General features: G+C 50.4%; 2 protein-coding genes across 4 annotated transcripts in view; one reads left to right on the top strand and one right to left on the bottom strand.

Annotated features, from left to right (window-relative positions):
- The window catches only part of LOC144947317 (transmembrane and coiled-coil domains protein 2-like), a 76,049-nt gene extending 57,362 nt beyond the window's left edge, over positions 1–18,687 (top strand). For both annotated transcript variants that reach the window (XM_078876568.1, XM_078876569.1), the window contains 6 exons: positions 8,602–8,901; positions 9,972–10,298; positions 11,273–11,411; positions 11,964–12,351; positions 12,943–13,078; positions 13,198–18,687. In XM_078876568.1, coding sequence (XP_078732694.1) covers positions 8,602–8,901; positions 9,972–10,298; positions 11,273–11,411; positions 11,964–12,351; positions 12,943–13,078; positions 13,198–13,524 — 1,617 coding nt within the window. In that variant the 3' untranslated portion in view covers positions 13,525–18,687. The remainder of the gene's footprint in view (positions 1–8,601; positions 8,902–9,971; positions 10,299–11,272; positions 11,412–11,963; positions 12,352–12,942; positions 13,079–13,197) is intronic.
- Positions 18,688–18,741: 54 nt separating this feature from the next.
- HMCES (5-hydroxymethylcytosine binding, ES cell specific) lies at positions 18,742–25,008 on the bottom strand. Of its 2 annotated transcripts, XM_078876571.1 has the most exons (7): positions 24,790–25,008; positions 23,791–23,925; positions 23,240–23,368; positions 22,546–22,874; positions 21,123–21,336; positions 20,001–20,199; positions 18,742–19,275 (listed from the first exon to the last, which is right to left on the bottom strand). In XM_078876571.1, exons 1-6 carry the CDS (start codon positions 24,976–24,978, stop codon positions 20,041–20,043), a joined length of 1,155 nt encoding a protein of 384 aa, XP_078732697.1. In that variant the 5' UTR covers positions 24,979–25,008; the 3' UTR covers positions 18,742–19,275; positions 20,001–20,040. The 2 variants fall into 2 exon arrangements, with proteins under 2 accessions (XP_078732697.1, XP_078732696.1); XM_078876570.1 differs by lacking the exon at positions 18,742–19,275 and having other exon boundaries at positions 19,843–20,199.

Below are 25,008 nucleotides of genomic sequence, written 5' to 3'. Positions count from 1 at the left end.
ATGTGGAGGTAAAAATCGGAGGACCCAGAGAAAAATTCCGCGACCAGGGGGAGAGAGACACGCAAAATCCAAATATACAGCAGCGTCAGGGTCGCGATCAAACCCCCGACCTCCGGTATTCCAGGTGAGGGAGTTAACATCTTGCCACCAAGTTGCTGGTCTCAGCTCGGTCACCAATAAACTGCAGAAATGAACCGTTGTTAAAGGTGGCTTGGTTCAACTGTTATTACCACCGATGTGGCGATGCCCGTGGCGGGAAATCGAACTAAAAAAACGCCGGGTTCACAGTGCAGTTTGCTAACCCACGGCTCCATCCCTGCCGATAAGATAATAATACACAGCCCTTTCTCGGTCAACTGTTGGATGGAGGCCTTCACGTGCAGTGTCGGTAGTCGTGGTGGTTAATTTGCCAGTGTTTCACTCATTGCGGGTTGGTGAAGGTGGGGGGCGGGGGGGCCTTAAAAAATACAGTACCACGATGGATTTTGCCAATTTCTTTTTCGCATCTGTGAACTAAAACGCTTCATAGCTCATCGGATTTCTCTGGGATAAATAAAGATTCTGATTTAACACTGGATGTAAGTTCACGTGCGGTGTTTACCTGGAACCTGAGACTGTTTATTGGGTGACTAGGTGACGTGATGTTGTCTGGGAGCTGCTTTAAAGGGGCAGACTTTTGAGGAGTCGGGGGGGGGCTTTGTCCTGGCTCACCATTTATGGGGGGGGTGGGTTACCTGCCTGGCCTCAGGTGCACACACGATCTGCAGACACTCTACTACATTCATACAATTCCTCTCTTAAGCCCCCTTTCACACGCAAGGTGGTTCTGTTAAACCAAAACAAAGCAATGTCCGCTTACATCATCACTGTCGTTGACAGCTCTGCAAATAAGCTGAGCGTTTGACACTGCAACTCTCTTAAGGCTCAGGTGTGACATTGAAGTTTAACGTGTAACGATTGAATGAGATTGCACGACTGAAAAAAAATAAAACAAAAAACCCACTCCCAACTGCTATTAGAATCAGAATCGCTATTTCGACTGGACGAATCCGATGAGCTATGAAGCTCTTTTTCACAGATGTCCAGTATGGCCGGGAAGGGAACTCGGGTTGCCGAGTTAATCGCCCAGTGCGCTAACCATTGCACCATCGCTCTCCACCCTTCGACAAGACAACAGTTGCTTTTTTTACAGATTGTGCCATTACGTTTTGCCATTAAAAGGGTAAATTCTCCCACTGCATTCTAAGAATCCTTGAAATGCTGAGCGGCGTGCGTGTGGCAGTCGCTCTGATGCCGAGCATGGCCCCCAACCAACACTCCTCCTCCGGCCGTAGAGTGCAGCGCAAAGCCGATGCTCGGGGCATGCTAGAGTGGGCCCTACACCACCAAATGTCCCTTTGCCCCCCCCACCACCCACCAAAGTTCAATCTCCTTTGCGGGATATCACTGTTACGGTAAAAAAAAATTGTTATTTTAAATAAATACAAATATTTTACCAGGTAAGGCCCAGTGATCTATGAAGCTCCTTTTCAGAAGCGACCTGGCCGCAGATGATAGCTCAACGAAGTGGCTTATGTTCTCTTCACGCATGTTTCTAAATGTGGAGGTGAAAACCGGAGCACCCGGAGAAAAATCCACACGACCACGGGGAGAGAGACATGCAAACTCGAATTATACAGGCGTCGGGGTTGGGGTCGGGGTTGGGATCGATCCCACGACCTCCTGTATACCAATTGAGGTATTTAACATCTCCTTGCCACCATGGCGCCGCCTTCAACAGCTCTGCTGGAGCCCGGCCTGGTTTAGCGGCCTGTAAAATGTTACAAGCCGGGATAGCCATTCCATTAAAGGAGTCTACATTTTGTTAGGGTATTCGACCGATGTGTTTCTTAATACTCCTTAATATGTGGGCGGAAATGGCCAAATGCACACGAACGCTTTCGCATTGGCATGTGGAAGCTTACACCCACGCGCATGATTACCAGTGACGCTGGTGCTCAGAATAACATTAAGTTGAGTAAAATAACAACCTAAAAACACATTTTAAAAAGTATATCGTTGCCAATCTTGCCCCAAAAATGCAGATTGGGTCACTGCATTGCTCAGCAGTGTGGTAAGTCTGATCGTGATCGTTTTTGTGCGGTATTTTTTTTATCCTTATAATTTGCAGGAAAAAAATAAGTTTTTCGCAGACAGACGTAATATTCTCCAGACGACAATATGCGGTGCGCTTTTGGCGCCTTTAGAGACACCCCTGCAATTGAAAACTCGACTTAACTATTAACACCTCCAGCCAGCCACTCTTACTACTGGGAGCACAGTAGACGTTTTGAGTTCGCGTTTTTATTGAGTTTGCGGCAGAGTTCGCGGGGGGGGGGGGGCAGCAGCGCACGGTTTTGACGGCGGAGCGAGTCGAGCGATTGAAGAATGTGGATGCCGAGCGTTGTATTTGTCATCGGCAGGGCTGAGCCGCGGTTCTTGCCAAACCGGTGAAATGTTCCCGTTAACCCTTCGCCGCTCTCTCAACTCCCCTCCAAGTTTCTCTTTTTCTCACGAGGGCGCTCCCTTAACGTTGTTGCGCCATCTCGACGGGCTTGCGCCCCGTCATAAATAAGTAAACTCGTTTACGCCGACTCCTCTAACTCCCATCCCCGCTTGCCTTGCTCTCCAAAGAATCAAATGTTACCGCTGCGCTTGCCTGTTATTATGGCGTTGTTGTTTTTGTTCTCGTGTAAATATTTTACGGGTTTTTTTCTTTTACTGCGCTTATTCGGCATGGAACGCTGAGCCTGCCTTGCAAGTCGACGATTTCTTTTGATTAATGGTCACGATTCGCAGCCGCATGGAGGTCAATCTAGCACCGCGAGTGGCTGGAGGTATTTGGTGAACCAATTACATCCGAACGATACGAATTGAGTCATGGTTAAATGTGTGTATCCTGAGCAAAATAATTTATTTAAATCAATGCATCATAACGAGAGACATTAACCTTGTCTATATACATCCAGCAACCTTTATCGAGGTTATTTTGAGTTAGATCGCGTAAATATATAAATGCATCGTTAAACCCGCCACCATCCGACACAGCCAACTAGTAAGCGTTGTCACGTAAACAGAACGTGGCCAATTCGTCACCAGTACAACACTAACCGGTTGTGTGTTGGAGAGCCAAGCCACAACATTTACAATCCGAGTACAACGTTTCGCCAGTAATTACAACCAGCTTCATCAGGCAACAGCCAGATTTGTTTAACGGTTTAACGACACATTTATATTTACGCTATCTAACCCAAGTAACATATATTATGGATGATATTGGTCGCGAAAGCCTACGTGTTAAACTGATCCAGCCACCTGTCAACCCATCCCCGGTGCGTGTCTGCGTATGCCAGAGGCTAAGTGGGTATAAAGAGACCACATTGTAGCTTTCTCCCAAGGCTGCATGGTCTGCCATGTTGACGCAAGACTTGGATAGCATTGTGGGGTGTATCGCCTGTCATGCCCTATGGCCCAGATTCCATTATTCATCTTGGCAAGCATCGTTTGATATTTAGTTTCAGGTCGTGCTCATTTATTTTGGTCGATGGGGATTTTCATCGACTGGAGAGAGCGTGGCTTGTCCCGAGCCTCTTCCACCGGTTTGGAGATTTTCGCCGAGCGACGCCGTGCGACACAGAGATTTCCACGCTAAATTGTCACCTGTTAGAAACGCAGGTTCACTACGATGTCCCCCAAAAGTGCCTCTGCTGCAAGGCAGGGAAGCCTCGAGTGATGATGGGGTGAAGTGATGTAACTTCCTGTGATGCCACCTTGATTGAATGAGTAAACGGATAATGATTCACCCCCCCTCCTCCTACCCGGCGATCTTAGGAATTCTCATGACTGGGTCACGATTTCCTGTTGTTTCTGTCTCGTTTGTATTGTTTATTAAAATGTTCTGTCTTTTTTGTGTGATTAACATCAATCTTCTTTCGCACTAATGGATTTCTCTTGCAAAACTGACTCTTAGTGTGAGTTAATTCTCACCTGGTTGAGCAATGACAGTCATCACGAGGATGATAGTCATGGCAATTAAAATTATTATCACAATGTAAGGGATCGGTTCGTAGACTTTGAGACTAAATGTGCCTAAGAATTTTATTTCAACGGATGCAATTTTAACGCAGTGACAGGGACGGAACAGCTGTCTTGGTCACAATCAACTCTATTGTACGAGTGTCTGACTAGCGTGGTGAAGGGGCTGTCGGGATTGGTGGCACAGAGGGGTTGGCTAGAGGGGGATGTGGTTTTTGGGGGGGCCGGTGAGTGACAGGCGAAAGGGGACGTTTCGGCTTCAACTTCTTTGCGAGCCAGGAAGCGAATGCTGCTGGCCGCATGCCGCGCGCGCGTGCGTGCGTCTGCCCTTGTGTGCGTGTAACCTCCGTGTGTCACTGCGTGATAGTGGCATGACAGGCGGGGGTGGTGGCGACAGCGGCGGCGGGAGTGACGTGTGCGAGGGACGCGATGCGTTGCGAGTGGTCTTTGTGCTCGCTGGGGTGGTGTCCGTACGTCAGCGGTGTCTTTCACGGCCGTTGGAATAATTGTGGCGGTGGTAATTGTGAGTCTGGATGACGGACACGGATATATTGCATGATGTAGGTTTTTCTTGTTTAATGTTTCTTACCCGGGAAAGTCTCGCCGAGTCTCAAGACTCGTCTTCAAGAAGGCTGCGATATGTTGGAATGTTTGGCCAATTTCCCTATTGGAGTGCCTGGTGGATACAAACCCATAGCAGTGGAGAACACTCGCGTAGCACACAGATGTCTTTGTCAGAGATATATCCTCCAAGGCACAATTGTGCCTTTTGCTCACATGTCTAACAAGTGTGCCGTTCTGCAGAAGAAAAAACAACTTGTGCCATTTGTTAATAAAAACAAAATTGGTGACTCATCCCTCCTCAGGGTGGCCTCTTGACTGACTCATCCACTCTCTCTCTGTTAGTATAACGATTCATAAACGTTATTCAACACGTTTTAAAATATATATAATTCTCTCACTGAATGGACCACAAGCAAGTTGTTGCACATTTCTCTGGGTACATCTACGCACGGGGTGGGAGAGGTGGTTTTTGTAGGAACCTGGCCACCTGAGTTTGAAGGTTCGGCGAACAAGTGGGCAGCAGTGTTTGAATCGGTTCTGGGTGCCCGCTTCACCAGCCCGCACTGACCACCATGGTGAAGTGTGGTCAAACAAGCCCCTTGTGACTGACACATTATGGGGTGGGGTGCTTCTTCCAGCATGAGACTCACAAAAAGGCTGTTGTACATTTAATACATGTGTCTGATTACATATGGCACCATCGTCAACAACCATGGTCAATCCACTGCTGGACAAAACGCCTCCCCAAGCCAACGCCATCTCTTACGATCCAGCAATGTAATAATCCATTAGCACCTCCACTCCATCTCTCCCGGTGGACGTCCTACCCAGCCACGTTCCATTCCTTGGCCGATTACGTACACAGTGTGTGTACACGAGTATACACTGCGTGCACACTGTACACACACAGGTACACGCACAAAATACACGCGCCATTTGGGATTTTACAAAGCGTATAAATGTGACCGCATCCCATGGCGGACGTGCGTAATGATGTGAAGGGCCCTCGTTAGCGAGTGAGTGATCGGCAAAGCGAAGGCTTGGAGAGCGGCAATGCCAGGTGCCCGTGGTGGCGCAGCGAGCCAGTGCCAAAGGCCCGTGTTCTTCTCGCGCCATTCCTTGCCGCCCCCTTCTCCGCCGACGCAGCCACTCAGATTCGCACCCTAAATTTGGCGATGGCGGCGTTGGCGTCCCGAGGGCGGTCCGGGCACGGTCGATACGATCCCTACCGCTGGTTGGAGCCTTTTGTGTCGGGGTCGGTGAGGCGAGCCAGCGGAATGGCTTCAAGAGTAGTCTGGTGAATATATGACGCGTGTTGCCAGCGAATGATCGGAGTGGACAGTGGCTTGCTATGTGGTCCATGGCTTGAGTTATTATAATAACAATTCTATTCATATAGCGCTTTTCATCAAGGATCTCAAGGCGCTGTTATAGATTGCCATGGAATTCCCACGGAGATTCCTTTAGAGATGCAATGACTCGCATGGATACCCCCATATACTTAAATGTACACTTCATTCGTATGGTGGGGAGTTGATCGGCACGATGCTCGTATCTTGAAATGCTGCTGCTGACTCGATCGTAGGCAGCAGTGGCATTACAATTTTGGGTCACAGTTGAAGATTGGTGGGCTACCCTTTAATTGTCCACTGTATAGGAGGGAGATGGCCACATCTGGCCTGGCATGTTCAGACTGATGCGGTTCAGTATAAACCATTGTCTGACATGGGTTGAATGTTCATCCTCGTCTTTCCTCCACGAAATCAAAACCGGCCACGTCCTTTCAGCGCTGTTGGGAAGGCGCGCTGTAAAACGCTCAGCAGCGCTAGAGGAGTGTTGGATTTCATCAGGGGCTACGTGCAGGCGGGAGCTTTTTTCTGTTTCGACATCAATCCCGTCACTGGCCGATTCTCACGCGTTTTGCCGCGGCTGCACAAGCGAATTGGGCAACAAATTAATAAATAAACGGCTTTATTCTTCCTTTTTTTTGGGCAACAGCAAATTAATGGGGAAATATGAAAGAACGGTCAGAGGGGCAAGCGGGTCAAGTGAGCGTTACATAAAAAAACGAAAATATGGCAAAGGCCAATCAGGCGTTTTTTGGCCGCCCGTCATTGTTTATGCTACAATTCCGTCTGTCCGGCTGTTCCCGCCGTGCTGCGGTTTCACGGGGCCGATATCGCGGACAGGGATCGTGTTTACACGCGGCGTGCAGCAGCGGCTAATCGAGTCAAAACGGAGAACAGGCGCCGCTTGGCCGAGCGACCGACCGACCGAGTGCCCGACCGTCTGGTGGCATTGCTCGCTCGCCCGCCCACCCGCCTATCAACCAGCCTGCTCATTGGTTTTAAAACATTTTGTTTTTCGGTAGCGAAGGGAGTGGTTTTGTGGGCGGCTTGTTTGTCGTCAATGGCGTGTGAGTGCGTGGGTACTGAGCAGTGTGGGGAGTCGTGGGTGTTGGTGGTTAGCCCACTGGGATAAAATAACGGTGGCCCCGGCTAACGTCGGTGTAACGTCGGTGTTGAGTGATGTTAGAGCCCGGTGCCGGGTCTGCCCTTGATAGGCTCGGACGGTGGGCATGGGTCAAGCCACACCAATCCGTTGTGTGCCCTGCCTGCCTTAATCGGTGCTTGCTTACAACCATGGCCTAAACAGTCTGTATTGCTATACAGGGTTTGGTAAGCATGCATGTAACGATGGCTCTATGCACCAATGTAAATTCCATTCTTATGCTCTATGATGCACGTGTCAAGTCGGGTGTGCGAATCGATTATTTACAGTTCCTGCAATGAATTTGCAAATGGTATGATGATGTTGCGTGGAGGCTAATAAGGCAAGCATAACTGTATAAGCGAAATCAAGATTACCGGAGCTAGAGTGAGAACGGAGATGGCAAAATTAATCTATTGTTGATGAAATCGCAATGAATAGAATCACAAGTAGGAAGAGTCGAATTTTTGTAGAGGAAATGCGTTAGTGCCGCATTGGCCCACCAACCCAAACTTCATTGCTTTTATCACAAATCCTCACTTGTAAAATGGTGTCCGATTCTGACGTATATATGTTGAACGTCTTTCGCGCTGTACGTAGCCAACCGTGCTAATCGGAGGTGGGATGCCAGCACCATCGTCACCTCGCCAAGTCCGATGATTCCTCCTATGATGATTGGCTGTTGTGACGACGTGTCTGTGCGGAAACAAACGTACGCCTGCGGAAAGGCAGACGGGCGGGGGTCGGTGTTTGGGCCAATACTCACCGCAGCAACCCGCCATGTGCACTTAAGTGATTCCTAATCGGTTGCTGAAGAAGTTCCCAGCACGTGGAACAAAACGTTGGACATCGTCCATAATAGAGATTTTTGGGTTTTGGGAATTAAAACCGACACGACCCTAAAACGTCGCAGAGCTATTAATCAGTCTCTTTTGCCACTTGTATTACTCTGTGAGAGCCCAATCGGATGACAATATCCCAATGGCAAAGGAGATGCGTGGTAAATACCGTGGCCAAGTCAAGGTCGAGAGGTCATCAGCATTTTAAAATGAGGTCACAAATATTTTTTTTACAAATTACGTAATTTGCGTAGTTTATTCGTCACACTTTCGCTGCTGTTGCCACCCTGCGTCTCTATCACTTATTTCCTTTTGCTAAATCCCAAAACTGTAGCAAAGTTCGACTCCCAGGCCCTCCGAGAGCCGCCCTTGCAGGATTCCACCACGCGCAGTGTAGCTACGAAGGATTGCAGCAACGGCGAGAGTGCATCACATTCGCGGGTGCTCACTATCATGAACAACAGCGCTTCTTTTAACCGTCTACCCGGCTAACAATGGTGCCCTTGGTGTGCGTGTGTGTGTGTTTGCGTGTGTGTATGTGTCTGCGTGTGTGTGTGTGTGTCTGCGTGTGTGTGTGTGTGTCTGCGTGTGTGTGCGTGTCTGCGTGTGTGTGCGTGTGCGTCCACCCTTGTAGTTTGATCGTCCGGACGGTTCCGTCCTGGTTCCTCCCTGCAACCTGGGCCCCGGCTATGGAAGCTCGGAGAGCAACATCAGCCTGGACGGCGTGGCCGATGCCGGCGGGCTCGTTATCATCAGCGGCGGCGGCGGCGGGATTGGGATTGCGGGGGGGCTGGCGAGCGGCCCCGGCGGATCGCCAGACCCCCAGCGAACCAGGGCGGCCATCGAGCACCTGTCGCAGAAGATCCTCAAGACCACGGAGCAGATCAAGGTGGAGCAGGCGGCGCGCGACGAGAACGTCGCCGAGTATCTAAAGGTGACGCGCGCACGACGTTCTGACTATAATTTGGGGGGGGGGGGGGCCGCGGGGTGAGGGAGTTTTTTGGGAGGTAGTCGATTGGGGGTTCGTCATGGCCCCTGCCGAAGCGTTCAGCTGGTCACTGCCAATGAGGATTCTGGGTTTGAGTGGATTTTAACCATCCCAACCGTGAGTTGATGGTCTCAGCCTGGTCACCAATGACTTACGTTGAGACCACAAGACTCGCACATGAGGATGCATCAAGCGCCAAATAATATGGTTCTATAAAAGTCATATGTTTGTTAACCAGTGATGATGGGACATGGCTCTGGTTTAGAAGGGCCAGTCACTCTTCTCCGAGTTTTCCAATTCCTGGAATCCTTGACACTTCGAAAGCGTGGCCTAAACCATATTTTCCAGGGGGCCCACAGCATTGCTGCATTATTTAATGAGTGTGTAACTCTTCGTGGTCACCCACCCGGTTCGATTAACGCTGTGCTGTACCGCCATCTGCTGGCTGGAGGTTGTTATTGAGTCTAGTTTTAGCTCCTGCTCCATTGCTCACAACTCAAAGGGGTCTTTCTCTGTATGCAGGGCAGAGTTGACTTGCTGTAGTCATTTAGTTCTGGACTCGCTAATGTTTTTACCAAATACATTTTGACCTTTGACTATACTTTGCCCTGGACTGAACAACACTTGACATGGACTCACTAACCCGAGACCTGGACTAAATAGAATGTGAGCTTGACTATGGATACCGCAACGAGGTTATGACGAAAACTGATGCAACGGAGTCTGAGTCTGGAAGATAGAGAAGAGGATGAGCTGGGATCAGATTCATGGGCGAGACATTGTCGACAGAGACTTGGCACAATGGAATCTAACAAGAACAGCGTGAGGGAAGGCGGCAAAAGATTGGAGGGGGTGGATGAAACTCGCGTTGACAGCACGTACTGTAACACAACGCTGCCTGACGACGACGACGATGACCTTGACTTGGGACTAACTCAACTTTCACCTCGACAAACCTTCCACGTTGACCAACCAACTCTGGTGACCCCTCCCTGACCTCCGCGCAATCCACACAGCTCGCGAACAACGCCGACCGGCAGCAGGTGGGGCGCATCAAGAACGTTTTCGAGAAGAAGAACCAGAAGTCGGCGGCGGCAATCGCGCAGCTGCAGCGCAAGCTGGAGGGCTACCGGCGGCGCCTGCGCGACGTGGAGCTCAACGGCGCCGGGCCGGGGGGCGCCGGCCTCGGGGGCGCCGGCCTCGGCGGCCGCCCGGCCAAGGGCGTCCTGGGCGGCGTGACGCAGGGCCTGAGGGGCGTCTCGACGAGCGTGCGCGCCGGCATCAGCGGCTTCAGCGAGGGCGTCGTAGACAGCGTCCGCGGGGGCCTCTCGGGTCTCTCCCAGGTGCGTGTGGGGTCGAGGGGGGAGGGGGGGGTCGTTGGGAGGTGGAGGTCACGGGCTGTTGTTGGTGCGGTGTGTACGTGCGTGTATGTGTGTGTACGTGTTTGTATGTGTGTATATGTGTGTGTACGTGCGTGTACGTGCGTGTATGTGTGTGTATGTGTGTGTGTGTATGTGCGTGTACGTGCGTGTATGTGTGTGTACGTGTGTGTATGTGTGTGTACGTGTGTGTATGTGTGTATATGTACGTGCGTGTATGTGTGTGTACGTGCGTGTATGTGTGTGTACGTGCGTGTATGTGTGTGTACGTGCGTGTACGTGTGTATGTGTACGTGCGTGTACGTGCGTGTATGTGTGTGTACGTGCGCATGTGTGTCTGTGTGTTCGGGGCTCGCACTGCCTGGATCAGTGACCAAACATGTGTTAGCTTAGTCGCCATAATTTAGTCTGTTTAGTTCGATTCAAGTGGACTGCATCCTTTAGAATTTTTGCCAAGTCTCAAGTCTGTGAGTTTAATTTAGTCAGCAATTTTTCATAAAAATGTTTATTAAATGCTAAGTTAACACTGGACCGTGTTTATTTAGTCAGATTTTATAAATTTTCATGGCCAAATGAAATCCACATACTTAGGACGTGACGAAAATTTCACAGGTCGTCGTCAAATAGACCAAGACTAAATTAGGACTCCGCTCATCGGATTATTCTAGATTTCTGGGACTACGTTGTGGCTGGTAGAGGGCAGTGCAGAAACATCCATGGTTGTCGTGTACTTCCATGCTCCCACATATATGCTCTCCGCCTTCACCAACCCGCCCTGATCCGTGTGATGAAATTCACTCGAATAACTCCCACGACCCGGGCGGCGTTGGGAAGCCCTCGTCCGGCAGTGGATCGACAACCGGGGCCGTTACGAGCGCGCGTACATCCGTCTGTTCCACTCTTTATCGCTTCGTCCCGCTCGCTCTCCGTCGGTGTAGGTGACGCACAGCGCGGCGGGGGCTGTGGTGTCGAAGCCGCGGGAGTTCGCGACGCTCATCCGCAGCAAGTTCGGCAGCGCCGACAACCTCAACGCCCTGGAAGAGGGTGGCGGTGGTGCAGATGACTCCGCTGTGTCCGGTACGCATGCGTACACACGTCCAAAACACTACGCATGCACTCAGCGCACGTGCGCACACGGCGTACGAACGCGATGCCGGGCACGCGCAACGCACGCAATGGTGAACCGATGTGTCGAGCGGTGAGCGGGGCTAGCAGGAGTGATTCTTGGTTCGAAAAACGATTCGTACGCTCACTTGGTACACCGAATCGTGCGTGTGTGTCTGTGCGTAGAAGTCTATTATTTACAATCTGTGCTAATTATATACAAATGTTATCGTTAGCTTAATGAAACCAACATCAATAAATATATGTACTAGGCAACCTACGGGTCACCGCGGAGAACAATGCAGCACAACAACGATACAGGCACAAAGCGATTCTTGACACAAAATCACGACCCTCCCCCCCGTAATTGCGATGGTTCTTTGACTCGCGAGGCGGTCGGAGTCGACAGATCGTTGACGTAGTGGCGCCGAACGTAGTCAACCGCGCTAATCGGAGGCGCTCCACGAATAACGACGCCATCGCGACGCCATCGCCTCTAACGAGCCCCCTCGCAATCCCTCGCAGGTGACGCCCACCACTCGTCCCCGCGCCTCTTCGGCAGCGACGACGAGGACAGCTCCAGCTCCACGTCCGACTCGGGCGGGGGGGGCAACAGCACGTCGGGTCCCGGGGGACCCGGCAGCCCCCGTCCAGGGGGGCCGTTGTTGTCCGTTGGGGGGGGCGGCGGCTGGGGCCCGTCGGAAGGGACGTTGGCAGCAGCGGTGGTCGGCGGAGGAGGTGGAGCGGCGGCGCAGCTGCAGCTGGGCTCGGCGGGGCTGGAGGCGATTTTGGAGGAACTGCGGGAGATCCGGGACGCGCAGTGCAGGCTGGAGGAGGCGCTGGGCGAGCTGAAGAGCCAGAGGCAGCATGACTACGCGCTCATCAATCAGGCCCTGCACGAGGAGCACTTCAAGTGAGAGACGATGACGCGGCGAGGCCCAGAGATCAATCGCTTGAAATTATAATTTGGGAACGTGCGTTTGTCCGGGAAAGCCTCACGGAGTCTCGAGACTCTCTTGAGAGAGAGAGAGATGTTGTGCATCGAGTCATTTGTTGAGAATTCAGTTTTTGTGTTTGGTCACCATGTTACATTGCAAGTGTGGTGCTGCCACTGATGTTGCATTGTCAGGAGAAAACGAAATGTATATAGCCGAGACGGACATTCGATTCATTAATATAAAATTATAATCGACTACTTTTTGGGGTCAATTACTTGGGGCCCCTTTAACGAAAATGACCGTCGCCCCCTACAGCCCATGGCCAGTAGCGAGGACTGCAGTTGAGAAACACTGGTCTGTTCTGTTTCTCACCTGTGCCATCTGTCTCAAATCTTCCATTAGCCCCAAGGTAAAATGTTCACGGTGTATAAAATTGTAAATTATCTACTGTCGTGCACAAAATTGTGTGCGTGTTACACCGTGATTGTAAGAATCGATTGTAGCTGATAAGACGTTGGGCGGTGTAGTTTTAATCGCGGGACGCATTTTGTCGTGGGCGGCCGCAGGTTTGAGCGTCTGGAAGAGCAGCTCAACGACCTGACGGAGCTCCACCAGAACGAGATGATGAACCTGAGGCAGGAGCTGGTGAGCATGGAAGAGAAGGTGGCGTACCAGGCCTACGAGCGAGCACGAGACACGCAGGTAAGATCCCCATCACCAGCTCGCCCGCTCACTCACTCGACGCCGACCTACGACAGTCGCCCCTCACCCCTCTCCCCTCGCGACTCCCACTCTCCGCCCTCTCCACCCGCGACTCCCAGGAGGTGCTGGAGTCGTGCCAGACGCGCGTGTTGAAGCTGGAGCTGCAGCATCAGCAGCAGCAGGTCGTGCAGCTGGAGGGGCTGGAGAGCGCGGATGCCCGCGCGCTGCTGGGCAAGCTCATCAACGTGCTGCTGGCCGTGGTGGCCGTGGTGCTCGTGTGCGTGTCGGCCGCCACCAGCTGCCTGGCACCGCTTCTGCGCACTCGCGGCGGCGTGCTCTCCACGCTCATGGCGCTCGCCGCCGCCGCGCTCACCTGCCGCCACTGGGACGCAATCGCCAGCATAGTCGATGGCATGCATGGGCAGGGCCACTCGGCGCAAAGCTGACGAGCCGAGTGCGGGCGAGACAGCCGTTGAACCGGCTTCCCTCGCTCCCACCCGTGACCCGTCCACGGCCCTCGTTGTTAACGGACCGGACTGCCTGAAAATTGAGCATTGACAGAGAGGAAGTGTGATTTTATTTTTTACCGCACCAACGACGCACATTGCGCCGCGGATGTCTGCGCTAAAATCTCAGCAATCGATTTATTGATTGATGAAGGGGGCCCCCTTGCAGCCTTTGTGGCATTGGGAAAGACTTTGTGAAGGCCCCAACGTTTAGCTCGCCTGTGTGTGCCCATCGTGGCGATTGTCCGTGGATATGCAGTCCGGCTACTTGCGACAAAAGCCATCGAGGGTGGTGCGAGCGGTCTTAACGACCGTGGCTAGACCGCCGGCTCTCACGCCTGGAGAGTGGAGAAGCTACCCACGATGGGAGTTTCCATCGAGAGCCATCTTTTCCACGTCCCGGGGGGGGGGGGGCGGCAGTGGTGGGCTTCAACGGGGCGTGGGACGGCGGAAAGAGCGACTTTCGCTCGTTTTATTTCACGTTTTTTTTAACCAAAGCACACCTCCCGGGAAGACGCCCGGACCTGTCGCATGACTGTGATGTCCTCGTTCCCCGACATCCCGTGACCTTACCACGACCTTGCCGTGACCTCCCCGGCCGCCATCGATGAAGCACAAGGGTCAAGGCTGACCGCGCGACTCCGCAGCATCCTTGTTTTTGTTTATTTAAAGCAAAATAACAAAAACTGAAACGCAAGCTCTTTCCTTGTTTACACCGAGCCGAGTGTACAACTTATAGTTTCTGTTACTTTGTATTTGTATTCATATTTTCGCTTTTTTAGCAGCTTTTTTCATTATATTTTATCGTGAAGCTTATTTGTTTTATAGAAATCTATTTAAAATGTTTACAAAGGAAGAAATGGCACTGCTAAGGCTTGTGCCGTCTTCCCTAGCCAATCACTTTTTAGACTTTTAAAGAGGACGGGAAGGCGAGAGGGAAGGAAGGAGGGTACTTACAGGTGGTTGGGAGGGAGGTGAAAGTGAAGGAGATGGATTGCCCGGGGGGTTGGGGCGATACAGCAAAACGATTTTTTTTATATATATTTAAGTTTGCAAAAAAAGCGGTGGGAATGACTATGCTAGCAACTGTGAAGCCGCACATTCCAGAGACGGATACGAGTTTGAGCGTCGTGCGTACGTGTGTGTGTGCAGAGGAGTTGGGAAGTTGAATGCTGAAGGGGTTGACAATAAGCCTTGTATGGTAGAGCACGCCCCCCTCGCTTGTTGAAGGAGGAAGCAGTGGTGGGAGGGGTGGGGGGCGTTAAGAAGGCGAGTCTGACGGAGCTGTGAGTGATGGGCGAGAAGACAGGAGGATGAGAAGGCAGTGTTCACATTGCAAGGGCCACCTACCTCCTCCTCGTCGCTTCAAGACGTCCAGCGTCGCGAAAGTTTCAACGGCGGAAAAATCTTTGACGGTGTGGGTTTCCGAAGGACAATTCGGACGAATGAAGCTTCTGGCCAAAGTGGTGGACTGGGGGTGTGTGAAGTTCAGATAGGTCTCTCTAGCATGACCTCCGGAAACTTTAGTAAGAAAAAAACAACAGTGTTTAGTTTTTTTTTGAGAGTTAGCAACAAGTTTTCACAAAGGATGAATCTACAGTAACGAAGCTTGGGCCCTTTTGGGCCCGCGTGATACCCGTTGTGTCAATGCGTTGGGCCCTTTTGCACCTTATGGGTGAAGTTCTTGGCCTCGGTCGGGGTGCAGCATTGAGAATGCGAAGTTGGGAGCTGAACAAAGCGCGGATCTGAGCGCGTGACCAAGGACTGGGATTGTGTGTGTGCTCGCGCGCGCGGACAGAAACGTCTCTCTTAAGATGCGTGTGCAATATAGGGCAGAGGTTGGCAGGCGTAGCACGTCCATGGTTTGTGTCGGTTTAAGATAGAAAGGGGTGTCATTTTTATTGAGGAATTACAGACGGGCAATGTTGGCTACTGTGTGAGGTTGTTGGAATCGGACATGGGTTGAGGCAGTGATATGTGACTACAGAGACGCTACTCAGGAATCAAACGGTTCTCATCACCTTGTAGTTACATGCTCAGGCTATGTGCTCTGGGCTGTTCGACAAGAGTTTGAAGCTTCATTAATGACAAAACATACTTTCAGGTGACTTTCAGGCCACCTCAAGCGATGGAGCTCATCAGACGTGCAACCATTCGCCCTTCAGTGATTCGATTCTCATTATTCTGGGTTTGCGATACAATTAAAGAATTCGTGATTTTTCCTAACAGTGGTGAATGTAGTAGTGCCTCTTGTGGCTGGAGGGTCACGTGAACCAACTTGCACTGAATACGAACTGAAAATAGTCAATTCTCACTCACGACTTGATGCATGTATCGTGTTAGAATCGATTTCAATCGGTGTTTCGTTACACGCCCTGACGTCACATCCAATACAACACTCTTACTTTCAGATGTCACTACTGACATCGCTAGAGTGCACCTTCAAGTCACTTTAATGTCATCTGTTCTCATTAATGAAGCGTTCAACTCTTGTTGAACAGGCTGGACACACAGCCAAGGTACATATCTACCTGGAAATTAGCGCTGTTTGTTTTTGAGTCTTGTCTTCCTCTTTTAAGGTATCGGAACATTATGGCACCGACCAATGTTATTTATAGCAAGAAGTGTGTTTCTCGTGTTGGCTCAGCACGGGAACAAATGGTGGCGAAGCGCACAGCAGCAGTGGGTGACGGTGGGCTGCGGACACAGCAAGCAGCAGCTCGTCAGAGGAGTGCAGTGCAGCTCATTATGCAAATACAATCAACTAAACGAGCGCCGTTCATTCAGGGAGTTGTGAGAAATCCAATTGTGTGACCACAAGCAGCCAGTTGTCGAGGCTCAGATACCTCTTTTTCCACTGCATAAGCGAGCCGTGCCAATCGTGAGATTTTTCCACTGCAGAACCCGAGAGCCGTGCTGTTCACATCACATGCACAGAATGATACGGTGACTTTGTGTCTTTACAGCACAATGACATCACACTCACCTCATTAGCACGGTGGGCTACGTACAGTGCGAAAGAAGTTAAACTTACGTATGTAATGAACATTTTAATAGCCGTGCCCCTGGCCCTGTTTTGCCCCAAGCCAAATTCAGATGTATTCTGAGAGCAGTTTATCACGATTTTCAGTTCTGCCTCAGCACGACAGCCAGTGGGAAACACGATAAGGGCCATCATGCTGGCTCGGCTCGGATGTGGCAGTGGAAAAGGAGTAAATATGAAGCCTGGATTTCAAGCCTGATTCCACAGGTGCTGAATGTGTCTTGGAAGGCGGAATGTGTGCGGTCGGTCGGTCGGTGTTGAGATGTTCTGAGTGCCTTCGTTGTCATCGATCGCCGCCATGTGCCAGCGACACGAACTCCTCGTGGTACTCTGTGAGAATATTTGGTGCGGCGGTGAGAACGTGCGGGGCCAGGTGTATGTGGTTTTTAGAGCCCGCCCGTCTCCGCTCCCCTCCCTGTGCCGCGCTGGGAGCTCAGTTCGGTAGGCTTGTAACGATTCACCAACTTGCAATTGATTCCTACGCTCACGATATAAACATTAGCATCATCGGCCACGATCAATCCACTGCTGGATGGAAGACTCTCCAGGCCTTTGCCATCTCTCGCCATCCTGCAGCGTGTATACACACACACACGTGTTGAATTGTGTACACATTAATTGATTATTTATGATTGAACGCAAAGTAAATGCACGTTACCGTGCGGAATAGTAGAACAAGCGAGATGGCAAAACGATTGAATCAAATTGACCTTTGGTCGTCACGATACATTGAATCTTAGAAATCTGTTAATATTTGTACGAATAAAACAGCGAAACATGCTGTGAACCAAGTTACTTGATTTCCGGCCACAGCTAAACATTGGTGGCAAGTGAAATCTCAACTAGCGACCCACCCCCCCTCCTCTCCTTCACTCGCCAGCATGGTGAGGTCTGGTCAAAGAACCCTCACGACGGACATGGCACTGTAAGGCCTTCCTCCAGTAGTGGATTTGACAAAGAGACGTACTCTATAAAGAACCCATTGAAACCCAGGGTCTTTCGGTGGAGACCTGTGTACAGATGAACAAATGCCATTGTGCAATTTTTACAATGAAGAGTAAATATTAAATAATAAAACTACAAGGTGATTAAATATAAAAAAGTTAAAAAATTACCCAATTCTTCACTTATATCATTGCAAGCCTACTCGTGAGGTGGGGATAAGTAGTGATGTGCCCATGGTCACTGAAGTGTATGAAGTAAAGGCATATACTGTAGTAGGAATTAAGCAATACAAAACATACCCTTCGCTTGGACTTTAAAAGCAAGACAAAAAAACTTGAAAATAAACAGTTTTAAACATGCCGTGCTTTATTTGTACTTTGTGAAGTCCAGAGTTCCGTAGTAACACAAAATAACACCTAAGCGTCGTGGAGAACATTCCAGACCTAAATCAATAACGCCTAACTTCCTACCGTCTCCACGTAAGTGTTTTTCACACATCCCATCAGCCACACGGCCTTCCGGGAGTACAAATTTGCGGTATTGGTTCAATACGGGCACTTTGGAGTGGTTTTGAAATTCGGTCAGCAGACCGAGCCCAATTCTGCCGATGAGACGCTGAATGTCGAAACCAAAATGTTTAAGTGGAGACGTGGGGAAAGGAGAGTTTGAAAAGTCTGTAACCGTGAAGCAGCTCCAAATGCGGCTCTCGGAGAACATCGGAAACTTTGTTAAATTAATGCAGCACAAATCACAACATGAGAACATAACCCTCATCATCATTTACATTGCTCTCAGGGTCTCTTCTATATCACAGGGGCAAGGCTAATCAAAGTGCATTGTCAGAATTTGCATGACGTTTAACTTTACACAGATGCAGTATATTTTGGTGGTCCCACACAACATTGAATGTTTTCTTATCTGGTTTGGTCATTTCCAGTTATGTTTCTTCATAGGCCAGGTGTGAATCTTGACTTAAAGCTTTCTTGACTGCAGGAATGTATATATTTTGGGTGTTTTGGTAAAGTCACGTAGATAGGTTCATAGAAAATAACAAAAAACTACGACGTTTCGATCGCAACACATGACGAACGCTTGTGTTGCGATCGGAACGTAGCTTTTTTGTTATTTTCTTTGAACCTATCTACGTGACTTTACCGAAAGACCAAAAGAAGAGGCCATGTGTGCTGGAGTAAAGTGTGGGTATTCCCACCCCTTCTAAGACATCTGGCCAGTATGAAAGAATAGGCCAAAATACCCTCTTACGGGACTCTCAAGCTCACTGTAGTAGAGACCCTTCTGAGAGAAAGCAAATACACAATGTTTTCTAAACTTGAACCGTTTTCACATTTTCTTCCAAGTGTAGTTACGGAAAAAATACCCCTGAAATGGAGATCAACTCGAAAGCCCCCTCGTCTTCAACAGCATACATCTGCTGAGAAAACTAACATGAACAGTGACGAGGCTCAAACATTCAACAAACATTGCACCGTCAACACACGGGTAGAGGTCCCTCAGTGTGGCCCTCGCTCTCCGTTGCGGCGATTGACGACAACGTCAAGAGGTGGAAGCGAAGATCCGCGCGATCGTCGACTGACGGCCACGAGTAATCGAATGTCATTTTTGGTGAAAGCGACGAATGGCTGCATTGCTTCCAGGGTTTCGTCGCAAAGCTGTGTCGGTGGCTCAACTCGCTCTCCCTGTGCCTGCAACAAAAGTGAAGTATGAACAAAGTAAAAAAAAGGTACCTTGGTGACATGTTTACAGTCTGTAAAAGGGCGAGTTCTAGTGGCTGGTTGTCTGGCTCGTGTTTGCTTCGCTCGTACGGATAGGGTCCAGAGAAAGTGCAGGTTCAAGTAACTGGATGACTGGATTTGTTAGGGGTAGTCTTATTACGCTGGTCAACAACAAAAAAACATTTTTTTCTGGCCTGGACTTTTGCAGTGCTCTATCACATCTCATTTTTATGCTATCGGCATACCCCATTTTCATTGATTTTACCCGAAATTAACTCTGTCACTTATGATTGCAAGTTGTTGCGAGTCAGTGACTGCTTTAGTGTTAAAATATGGTGCTGTATTTTTAGGATAGTGTGTTTATAATATCATTTTATGTAGATATCCACATTTAATATTTTTCTTCTGCAGTTTTTATTGAAAATGCAATATCTGATATATCAAAAACCTGATGTGATAGACAAAAACTGATGCCAGATTTGGAATCGGCACCCCAAATTTACATTAAAACCGTTGGAATACCTTATGCCAGAAAAAGTGTGTTGACCAGTGTTATTATTGGGATGCCTATGCAATAACCTCTTCTTTTCGACATTGCCATATAAAGAAACGGACACCACTAACTCTCTGCCACCTGGGACGAGTGACACTGACTCAACGGTGTTTGCATCTCTTCCACATCACTTCACCCCCACCAGTACATCTCGCCCTCCTCGCTTCTGTACGAGGTGGCAGTCAGGCAAGCCTCATCCTCTTCGTGACGCCTCGCTCCGCTCCCTCCTCGCCATCATTCTCCTGAGGCTCCGACTTCGTGCTCAATGGGGAAGCTCCCTCCTTCTTCTCACTCTTCTTCAGCCAGTTCATCATGAGGAGGCTGCTGCCCTTGGGTTTCTGCTGCCCCGAGGGGCAGGGGAGAGAAGGAAGATGGAAATCGGAGGCACGGTTACGGCGTGGGCGTCTCATCGATTCTCTCCGATGCCATCTTGGGTTGTGCCGCGCGTTGTTTGGCAGTGACGTCCTGACGTTTCACTCCATACGCTGGGGAGCTTCTTCCCAAAGAAGCAAAACGTCGGACATCGCTCCAAACAACGCTCGGTAACAACGCCAAACACCGTCGGCAGCTACACAGCACAAGTGCGAAAACCCAAGCAGTATGAATTGATTCATTTATCCATTCAAATAATATCTCGTGATATGCGCATATAATCATGCGTGTGAAAATTGAATGCGCTTTGTGAAAATGAAGCGTTAGCTTTTGGGTCGTGGAATAAATGAGCCATAACAAGATAGACTATATGTGCATGATACAACGTGCATTTAAATAACCAATTCTAACACTAAAATTATGAGACTTATCAGGCAGAAACAATGTGCACGTAGCCTAGAAACGAGATTAATAATACGTGTGCCACGTGTGTGGGCCATGTGTGCCGGCGTCACAGTGCAAATTTGAAATATTACCCATAAATTACACTGTGGGGAAACGCACGGCAATCACCGCCCTCCGACTGAGAAACTCCTGCAGACTATGTCTGTGAATCGTCATGCCTTCATGCGTGATAGCAGTGCACTGTAATAGTTGTGCGAACACCAAATGATGCCGTGATTTCCCTTCAGCGCCATCCCATTCTAGTTTGGGCCAAAAGACAATGCTCACTCGCCCTTTCTCAATCTGCCTCCAGACGGCCGTGAGACGTTTTTTTTCTGGGTACGCCGTGTCTCGCCAGGCACCACGTGTTTTTTTTCCGGACATGGTGTATTTACCAGGTGCATTGCCGGGTGCAGTACTCTGCCCGATGCCGTGTTGTGCATCGTACCGGCTTCTCGGCGGTGGCAGGGGCATGCGGCCGTGCCTCGAGCACGCACTCGGGCGAGTTGTTGCGCGAGTTGTTGACGAAGGTGGAGACGGCGTGGAAAGCCACGCGCTCGCTCGGCCGCACCAGCTCCTCCAGCGCCGCCTTGCCACCGGGCAGCGTGCCAAAGTCCAGCCAGCGCCGCACGGCTTCGTCATCTTCTAGGATGGCCGGCATGCTACGGCACAAAGACAAAGATCCCCCGTATAGCCTGTAGCAGACTGTTGGGGCAAGAGCTGTTAAAGAGCACCTATGAAGGCCAGCACCACCCCCGATCGCCTTTGTCTCCCCAGTGGTGATGTTTTTACACATCGCTCCAATTCCTCATTTAAAGCTGAGTCAACCTAGGGGAGGCCCAGGACCAGTTCAGATAATCGTCACTGGTGTTAGCCTTCAGCAGGAATCAAACTCATTACTCCCGAGTTTGTAGTAAAGTGCGCTAATTACTACACCACCGCTCCACACCACAGCGCTTGTGCCAGGCCAGGTGCACTCCGAGGCCACATGAAGTGTCGAAGGGTGGCTGAAAGTTCACGGGACAGTCCTAGGTGCCATGGGTTAACTCTCTCAGATGACTGGTGGATGGGACCACCTGTGCCCCCTACTGTGCCAACTTGCTGCATTTTTGCCGCCTAGTGCTTTGCTCATTGTGAGCATTGCTCCTCTGCCCTCCATTGTTGTTGGAGCGCAACTGCAGCGTCCTTCATGAGCCTCCTCTATAGAGGCTGATCTGGACTGGTACTAGTCCATCTCTTCTCTGGCCTATGCCGTGCCAGTTTATCCCCTATCCGTCCAAACAGAAGCTGCTTGGACATGTGGTAACTGGGCATACGGGCTACATGACCCAGCCAACGCAGCCTTGCCCGTCGGAGCTCACTGATGGGAACATGTCCAGATCTATCAAAGATTTGTGAGCTCTTCACACAACTCAGCTTCTACACAGCGTTACGCAGCTGGCAAAAAGATTATGCCACTCGGCTGAATCGGACTGAGAACTCTGCTGCCAGACTGGAGTTGGTCATAAGCACAATACCCAGGTACGGAAACTTCTTCACTCTCTCAGACACAGACAAAAATCCCCCGTATAGCCTTCAACAGTATGTGGGCACAAGTGCTGTTAGTGAGCACCTATGAAGGCCTGCACAGCACACGAGGAGGTGGGTGGCCACCACAGCGCCCGGCTGCGTTTGTCTCCCCAGTGCTGATATTTACACCTCGCACCGGGTACTCATTTGAGACTGAGTCGACCTAGGGGAGGCCCAGGACTGGTTCAGGTGTTGGCCGTGAGCAAGAATCGAACTCGGGTCTCTGCGTTCGTAGCGCAGCGTGCTAACCGCTCACACTACCGCTCACACAAGCATGCTCACACACACACACGCGGGTGTACCGGTGGTGCAGCCAGGCCAGGGTGGGCGACGCGTCTACAGTGATTACGGTGAAGGTGTAGAGGGGCTCCTCTGCCCCTGCACCCTGCCAGCACTCAAAGAGACCCGCCATTGTGAGGGGACGCCAGCCACGCCACTCCTCAACCTCCTCAACCTCCTCCTCCACACCGCAGCGTTCCTCCTCCTTCACCTCCTCCTTCACCTCCTTCACTTCCTCCTTCACCTCCTCCTTCACCTCCTCTTCCTTTTTCACCTTCCCCTCCTTTGTCACCTCTTCCTTCAGCTCCTCCATCTTGATCTTCTCACCGCTGGTGGTCGCTTCAGCCGCCTCCTGTACAAAGACACGAGGAAATATTCCTCACGTAGACTTTAGAGTCTCAGCAGAATAAAGTTTCGTTAGAAAGCTACGATTAATGCCAGCACGGTGTATGAGGGGGCGGTGTGGTGCAATGCCGCACCTGGCCGCCTTTGTCTCCCCGAGTGCTGATGTTACCACACCGCACCAGGTACCTGTTTAAAGCTAAGTTATTATCATTAAGACATCACTGACTGGGTCACACTGGGCATGGCTTGTGGGGGGGGGGGGGGGGGCGGTTCCTGTCTTCAGGAGGCAGGCTGGAATATTTACAGGGACCACGAGTAATCGAGCATAAAATAAGTCGATTGATCGACTTCACTGCACCCGGCTGTACTTACAAGCAGCAGGTGTAGGCGGTCGCGGTTCTCCGGTGCGTAAATGAAGTACGGCTGCTTGGTCTTGCCCCTGTGCCACTCAAAGAAGCCGTCGGCCACCACCACACAGCGCTGGCCCTTGTTGAGGGGCACCTGCGGTAGAGAGATGTGTCAGGCCCAATATCATCATTTTTAGTAGCACTTTACAACCAAGGTTCAAAGTATTTTTGCAATACCTCCCTCCGAATGTCACAGTATGTCAGGGCAGTCACGTCTACGATCATGCGCCGATTGATGATGCACACAGCGATGATGCACAGCGTTGGTGTACGGTGTTTTTTCTGCAATATTTTGCTGTCTTTTCTTGGATTTTCTGTTTGCACTCAGTCACATATTCACTTTAAGATATTTTCTGTTCATGTTTTTGTTTGTTGCGGTTGCACCCGATTCAAGAGCCGAATAGCTCACAGGGCTATACCTAATAAATTAACTTGAACTTGATGATCACACGTAAAGAAAGGGTCACGCATTCATGGTTACGCGCAGATGAACAGACAACGCTGTGGAATCCACACCTGGTAGGACTTCTTCTCTGTCATGGTGTCGCTGCGGCAGTTGTTCATGCTGTAGGTGGAGCTCGGCTCACGGGACCACAGCGGCACAAGGCCCCAGCGCATCGCGGCGAGGACGCGCTCACCGGGCTCCGCGTCCTGCGGCGGTAATAGGGGCATCGTCATGATTTTTTTTATCCTCGTCGACATTGCTGACATTAACACCAACATGATTAAAAAAACATCCGCATCCTGCCTCAACATCAGCAGCCAATTATCTCTGTACTTGTGTAAAAGTCTGCCCACGCCGACGGCATCTTTTATCGTGTTGCGATGGAACCATCCGTCTAGCATATGGACACAACCTCATTGCTCCATCTCCGTGGCGGCCCCTCCTTTGGCTGCCACCACGACGTCATTCGTCTCGACCACCAGCCATCGTCTGCCGTAGCGTCGTGTCCTGCGTGTGTGCGTTTCTCTTCGCGTCTCTCAGTGCAATTTCGTGCATTTCTGTACGCTTTCCTTGTGCTCATTCAATTTATTTGTCAATGTCAAAATAGCAGGGTAACATACACTCATATTCTAAAAACAATATTTGTATTATTTTATTATTTCCCTTCTACGTGACTTCACCGAAAGAACCAAGAATATGAATCCCTGCAGTCACGAAAGCTTCAAATCAAAATTTAACATACACTCGTTAAAAACTTTGGTTATATTTTAATTTATCTTAGTTTTCCAAAAGCACTCCAACCTGCTCTCATCTGCCTTACAAGTTCATCATATACAAATTTTTTAAAACTATGGATCCTCACACAACAAAGATCCCCACATAGCCTTAACAGATTGTTGGGGCAAGTGCTGTGAGCTTAACTATCGGTATACCTACACATTGAATCTACGCATCATTACGTTGCAAATATCCAGAAATTACAGTAACCTCACGCACAGCCATCACAGCTCCTTCCCTGCCCGACCAATCCCTGCTCAGGGACTCCTGAGTCCCCTGTGGTGGCCAAACACCTGGCAGAAGTGTCGCTTGGACACGAGCACGGGGCAGAAAGTGCTGGGGCTCTTGTTGAAGGACGGCCGGTATTTGGTGGCGTCGCCATCCCTCCACGCCGGCACGGTTCGGCGGCCCCTTCTGTCCCGGTACGTGCACGCCCGAGACACCTGGCCCGCCGGCAGTGGGCACGCAGTGCGGCCGCACATGGTCGAGCCTGGTCGAGCCTGGTATGGGCG

This window comes from Lampetra fluviatilis, chromosome 44 (genome assembly GCF_964198595.1).
Source record: "Lampetra fluviatilis chromosome 44, kcLamFluv1.1, whole genome shotgun sequence".
Lineage (NCBI taxonomy): Eukaryota > Metazoa > Chordata > Hyperoartia > Petromyzontiformes > Petromyzontidae > Lampetra > Lampetra fluviatilis.
The sequence above is the reverse complement of the archived record's forward strand: the minus strand, read 5'-3'. Positions and strand labels throughout refer to the sequence as shown.